This window comes from Miscanthus floridulus, chromosome 4, assembly GCF_019320115.1.
Source record: "Miscanthus floridulus cultivar M001 chromosome 4, ASM1932011v1, whole genome shotgun sequence".
Classification (NCBI taxonomy): Eukaryota; Viridiplantae; Streptophyta; class Magnoliopsida; order Poales; family Poaceae; genus Miscanthus; species Miscanthus floridulus.
In genome coordinates this window covers 26,462,540-26,469,388 of record NC_089583.1, presented here as the reverse complement: position 1 = coordinate 26,469,388, position 6,849 = coordinate 26,462,540, and the positions used below count along the sequence as shown (strand labels likewise).

The 6,849-nt window shown below is 44.3% G+C and overlaps 1 protein-coding gene across 1 annotated transcript; it reads right to left on the bottom strand.

The window, feature by feature from the left end:
* Window positions 1-2,032: 2,032 nt before the first annotated feature.
* On the bottom strand, window positions 2,033-5,411 carry LOC136551199 (MDIS1-interacting receptor like kinase 2-like). The gene is made up of 3 exons (XM_066542777.1): window positions 5,094-5,411; window positions 2,610-4,334; window positions 2,033-2,480 (listed from the first exon to the last, which is right to left on the bottom strand). The coding sequence occupies exons 1-3, from the start codon at window positions 5,320-5,322 to the stop codon at window positions 2,125-2,127; spliced, it is 2,310 nt and encodes a 769-aa protein (XP_066398874.1). The 5' UTR covers window positions 5,323-5,411; the 3' UTR covers window positions 2,033-2,124.
* Between the last annotated feature and the right edge of the window lie 1,438 nt (window positions 5,412-6,849).

Genomic DNA, 6,849 nt, shown 5'->3' with positions numbered 1-6,849 from the left:
AAAAGGAAAATACAAAGCCGAGCTCTAGCTCTTCCTGTGTCGGCCCAAAACGGTCAAAACCGGCTTGGCCCATCTGTCCGCACGCGCGTAGGCCGCACCTAGGCCGCAACCTGGGCCTGGGCCGGCAAAGTGCCGCGGCGCGCTCGCGCCCGCCTGGGCCGGTTCACTGGCCCAATCATGATCCGCCGTCGGATCGCATCCGACGGTCGCCCGGCCATCTCGCCCGAACAAAAAGACCGACCGGCCGCGTCGGCCGAAACCCTTGCTTCATTCCTTTCGTTGCTCTCTCTCTCTTCTTCGCCGCTCTCTCCTCTCTCTACCTCATCTCTTCTCAGCGCAGTGCAACAGCGACCGAGAGCGAGCGAAGCAAGAGCGACGACGGTGGAGCGGCCATGGCGCCGTCGCCGACCCCCTCGCCGTCGCACGTGCTCCCCAACGGGTGAGCACACCACCGTCAAGCGGCCTGGCCACGGCGCTTCCTTGGCCGAGCCCGACGAGCTAGCTCCCCCGGCTTGGCTTCTTCTCCCGCGCCGGCGAAGGAACATCCCGACGCACGGCGAGGTAGATCCACCCCTTCCCCTTTCGGATTTGTATATCCTTTTCTCTTATCCGAACAAGGGTTTAGATCTAGGGTTCGGAATCAGACCTTCCCCTTCTCTGATTTGTCTTTGGATCTACTTTCTTTTCTTTTGACTTGTTCACCCGAAAAGGGGATCTAGGGTTAGGGTTCGGTTTTCTTTTGATTTCTTTTCTTTTCTTATTTGTACCGAATCCCTCTTTTCCCCTTTCTTTAACCTAGTTAGGGTTAGGGTTAGGGAACCCCTTCTCTGTTCAGATCCGAAAGGAAGTGTTCGGTTCTTTTCTCTTCTTCTTCCTCGAGCTTTCTGCGCGGGTTAGGGTTAGGGTTCTTGAGATCCTTTTCCCCTTTCTTTACTTCTTCTCTGATCTGAACACGGATCTGTTCTTTCTTGCCGTGTCAGTGCGACACTTTTCCCGCGCGGTGGCGGTGGTGACCGGGGTTCCAGTGACCTCCGCCACCCCCGGTCCCTTTTCCGTTTCTTTTACTCGATTAGGGTTAGAGTCACACAGAGGCAACCTGGCTCTGGTACCATTGTTAGGATTGAATGTGTACCTTTCTGTAACCCGTAGATTCGGGTAGACCTCTGCTCTGGGTTCCTCTGCACGCCTGGCTGCAGCCTCGCGAACGCCGGTACTTGGCACGATGGTGAGGAGGCGAGGTGGCGATGCCGTGGAGGTCCAGAGGGGACAGTGGTGACCCTGCAGAGGCAACGGCGGTGGTGGCGGGCTCATCCCGTCGCTTCCAGCACTTCTTTGATCGGCTTAGGGTTTACTGTAGTGGGTGTGGTGGCTCCGGTCAACCTCGTTCCCCGAGCCCAGTTCCCCACTCCTCTATATATATGTGTTGTGCGACAGAGGCCCACCAACCAGTTAGGGTTGGACTCCCCTGATCAGGGAGCAGAGGCAAGGGCCCAATAGGCCGTTGGGCTTATTGGTGGAGATCAACTAACACTGATCGCTCATTATTTAGCACTAATTCTTCTGCTTTTTTAATTGACCAGGTTGGTCTTTTATTCTATTGATAATCTGATGTATGCTGAATTTTGGAGCACAAATATTGTTTACTCTTCCTTTAGAGGTACCCCCTTCACTTATGACATTTAAATACTTGCCTTTGTTCTAATTTATTCGATATAACTACATGGCACACGAGTGCGAAATATTTTTTTATTATTGTTTATTAGTTTGTCATCTCTCTCAGCTCCACCTATATTGACAGCAATTATATGCAGTCATACTTTCTACAGAAGCAAAACAACCATGTCCACATTTCCTAAAAAACATGCATGTCTAACTTCCGAAAGAAAGAAATAAAACTGAGGCAGATGTAAAAAAAAGGCAATAATAATGATATTATTCTCTTGATTTTATAATTTGTTACATCAACTCATCAAGTCGGCGCACACTGCTTCTTTGTTCGACATTATTCAATATTGATATTTGTTTCTTTTATTACGATAAAGCTCTAAATCACGATTCCGGTGCAACTCTTATTAGCTCCTGTGAATGCTGTGGGTTTAATGCTTGGGACTAACAGAAATGACCTTACACTTCATCCACTACTTCTAGTGTAACTGCATGAGAAGGTGTTGCAGAAGCATACGATGGGTAGTGGTGACTCAGTTTCATATAGACTTCCTGCATTTCTGGTCTTGACCGAGGTGAAGTTTTCAGGCATGAAAATGCCACTTCAACAAGCTGAGCAATTTCTTCCTGCTCCACCGTTGTTGGTGATGATGGGCGCTGGTCCAGCATGTCCTCCACTGCAAGCTCATGATGCTCTCCGATGGAAGCAAAGGTCTGCAGCTCCCTTGGGTATCTCCCCATCACAATCTCCAGGGCAACCACGCCAAAGCTGTAGACATCACATTTTGTCGTCACTACTGATGTGTATGAAAGCTCTGCATTAAAGTAAATCCCTAGAGTTAATATTACCCAATGTGTGGTAGCGAATAAATTGCAATACCATTGTAATTTAAATGTTGAAACAAGAATTTGTTTTTTTGTGCAAGAAGCAAATGAATACGTACCTGGGGCTATATAACCATATGTTCCAGCTAATTCACTCCAATTAGACGAATCGGGTTTTAGAATCCTTGCGATTCCGAAATCTGAAACATAAGCCTTGAAAGCTGCATCTAGCAAGATGTTATTACTTTTTATATCACGATGGATAATTGGTGGGTTGCATTCATGGTGCAAGTAGTAGATAGCTTGAGCAACATCTCGTGCCATGGTAACTCGCTTCTGCCAGTCTAACTCCTTTGCAAGTTCCTCATTTTCCAAGATACCATGAAGGTTTCCTCTATCAATGTAATCATATACTAGAAATTTGTACCTTGGATGAGAGCAATACCCATATAGTTTTACGATGCTTCTATGCCGAATTGTTGTCAGGACTTCAATTTCACTAAGGAATCTCTTTTCATCACTAATCTTTTCTTCAGTTTGGTGAAGCTTTTTCACTGCAACCAATCGCTCCCCTTGAAGCTGTGCTTTGTAGACAGTGCTATAACCCCCTGAACCAATGATGTACCTATCACTGAATTTTTCTGTTGCTCCAGTGATATCCTCAAACACTAGCTTCCCGTCGAAATTCCACACTGAGAGAACATCTCTTGTATTTGTAATCATAACCACTGGTGGTCTTTTCATTTTTTGAAGAATCATAACTACAGAAAAAAATGCAAGGACGATAACAACGCACACAGTGATAGAAATCAATAGCACCAAGCTGTGTACTCTTGCTTTGTGATATTTTATTATTGAACTTGAAGAGCATATTGGCAGGCCAGAGAGGGTACCACATAGACCTTTGTTGTGGAGGAACCATATTATTGAAGCATTGTGAAATAGTCGTCCTGATGGAAGGGGCCCTTCCAAGTCGTTGTAAGACACATCAAGTGTTGATAGACTTGCCATGCTGCCAAAGGAGGAAGGTATGAATCCACTAAATTCATTGTGGGAAATATTCAAGACCTCCAGCATCATCAAGTTCCCCAGCTGTGTGGGTAGCTCACCAGTGAGTTTATTGTTGCTGACATCCAACACAACTTGCAGGTTTACCATACTACCAATGGTCGTTGGCAAATCTCCACTCAAGTTGTTATGGTTAACCATCAAGGATTCTAGCTTAGTGCAATTCCCAAGCTCTTGTGGAATTGACCCGCTCAACTTATTCACTGATAAATCAAGATATCTCAGTTCACTCATCTGACCAAATTCAGGCGGTATATTTCCTGAGAACTGGTTACTTGATAAGCTGAGTTGATACAGATTCGGTAGTTTGCTTAATTCTGGTGGTATTTCGCCTGTTAGGTTGTTTGTGCTGAGAAGAAGTACCTCCAATTTTACTAGGTTCAAGAATTCTGGTGGCAAGCTTCCAGTTATCATGTTTTCTTCCACAGAAAAAAAGGTTAAATTGATGCTTGATGCCCAGGATTTCGACAAGTGTCCACGGACGTTATTTCTTGCAAAGTTTGCATAAAAAAGGTGTGGGTAGGGCCCAAAGTTGGATATATCACCGGTTATTTGATTGGATTGGAGGACAACACTCATCAGGCTTGTGCATGTTTCCAGGCTTCTAGGAATAGGCCCAGTGAACATGTTTGCAGCAACATGGAACACTATGAGATTCTCCCCTTTGCAGACATCAGAGGGCAATGCCCCTGTGAAAGAGTTGTTGGCAAGACTTAACCAAGTTAAGTTTGTAAGATAAGCGAACTCTTGAGGCAATGGACCTGACAACATGTTACTGAAGAGATCAAGCCTTCTCATGCCTGTGAGGTTCCTGAAAGTAGCAGGAACTGAACCTGAAAGGTGGTTTTGAGATAAAGACATGAACTGGATATTCACCAATCTGCCAATCTCTCCTGGTATGGAACCCACTAATTGGTTGCTGGAGAAGTCAATGTAGTTGAGCCTAGTTAGGTTCCCCAATTTTGGCGAAATGGGGCCATTTAGATGGTTCGTGTTTAAGTCTAGCCAGATCAGTTTGATCAGCAACCCTATCTCTTGGGGAAGCAAACCTGTGAGCTCATTATTGTTGAGATAGAGTAATTCTAGCTCAGTAAGATTTGCTAAAGTTATTGGGATCTCACCACTCAAGTGATTGTGATCGAGCCGAAGATAAAGCAAGTTCATGAGGTTTCCTAATGGAATTCCACCAGTCAAGTTATTGTGGTCGAGCTCCAGAAAAAATAAATTCAAGAGGTTCACTAGAGAAGATGGTATATGCCCTGATAGCTGGTTGTTGTAAAGCATTAGTTCCTCGAGTTTGGTCAAGTTGCCAAGGCTTTCAGGTATTAGGCCGTTTAACAAGTTGCTACATAGCCACAAACCTTCTAGATCGGTGAGCTTTCCAAGATCCTCCGGAATCGGTCCGGTGACCATATTTTGCTCCAGTGAAAGAACAACCAGAGTTGTCAGGTTGCCAAGGGATGCAGGGATAGGACCTGTGAGGTTGTTGTAATCAAGATTCAAAATACGAAGATGTCTCATGTTGCCCAGCTCCGATGGAATCTGTCCATGGAGCCAGTTGTGGCTAAGATGAAGGTAGGAGAGCACTGGTAGCAAGGAGGCAATGACCGCCGGGATTTCTCCATGAAGGCTGTTGAAGCTGAGGTCGATGTGTGTGAGGAACAGGAGTGCTGAGAAATTGAGCTCACCGAGGCGGCCATCGACGCCGGCTTTTGGCAAGGAGATGTTGGTCACCACCGGAGAAGCATGTCGCCCCTGGTGCATGACCCCACACACAACGCCCGTCCAGTTGCTGCTGCACGGGCTGGTTCCCTGCCGCCATGAGTCCAGCGCTGGTGAGCGCCGCAGAGTGGACTTCCACTGGAGGAGGGCCTCTTGCTGGGATCGTAGGGACACACCTCCGTCCGCACCTGTGTGCAGGAAGAGGCATAGCTGCACCAAGGCAAAGATTAGCGCTAGGGTGGGTGGTACTTTTGAGCGGAGCTTCGCCATGTTTTTTTTTTCCTATCTAGACACAGAGAGGGATGCCACTATATCCAATTGGAATTCGAGGCCATATATACTGTTTGCTGCTTGTCCCGAAAAGCTTTGGACGGGTGTATAAGTAGGAGGTCTGATAGCCTTCGACCTGGCCTGTGGTGCAAAATTTTTAACGGTACGTGCAACGGCAGACTGGTAAATAAATGTAAAGCGGGCCATGTGACCATGTCATGCTCTCTGTCTTTGTGCTTTCTGAACCCACATTAAGGTACCGATTAGTTCCACTTGATTTTGTAAAATTTTTCAAGATTCCTCATCACATCGAATCTTTAGACGCATGCATAAAGCATTAAATATAAATAAAAAATAAAACTAATTACACAGTTTAGACGAAATTCACGAGACGAATCTTTTAAGCCTAATTAGACTATGATTGGATACTAATTGCCAAATAACAACGAAAGTGCTACAGTACCATTTCGCCAAAAATTTTGCAAACTAAACCAGGCCTAACTATTCTGAGAAAAAGAAAGTTCGTAGATTCAAATGAGAATAGGCAAAAGTTTAGGTGCTGTTTAGTTCCTCTCATTTTGCAAAAATTTTTAAGATTCTCCGTCACATCGAATCTTTGGACGCATACATGAAGCATTAAATATAAATAAAAAATAAAATTAATTACACAGTTTAGACGAAATTCACGAAACGAATCTTTTAAGCCTAATTAGACTATGATTGGACACTAATTGCCAAATAACAACGAAAATACTATAGTACTATTTTCCAAAAAATTTTGTCAACTAAACAAGGCCACAGAAGCCTAATTAGAATTTATCTATAACTAAGTTATACATAGTCCAATGAGTACGAAATTTTTACTATAGTTCAAGCATACAATAATTAGCGTACCATAAAAATTTCACCACAATTGGACCATAGAAGCTGCAGTTATGAATTATTCCAATTAATTACAGACAAAATTGGATTTTCCAATTAATCTAAAGCTACAAAAAAAATTGTACTAAAGCATACCGTATTATATATTCACTGTGTAGATCTACTCATGTGGAGTCCAATAAAATTAGATTTTTCATTTTATGATTTTTCTATGATTTACTGTGATTTTTCAAAAATTCACCGAAAATAAAATAAAAAAAAAAGAAAATTCAAAACCACTGGTGCTGTAGCAAACCCACCGTTACTGTAGCAAACAGCCGCTGAAAACCGCCCAGGGGGTAAAATAGACGGTTTTAGAAAGTTCAGGGGGTAAAACAGATGGTTTCATAGTTGGGGAGTGAAGTAGATCAAGTATGA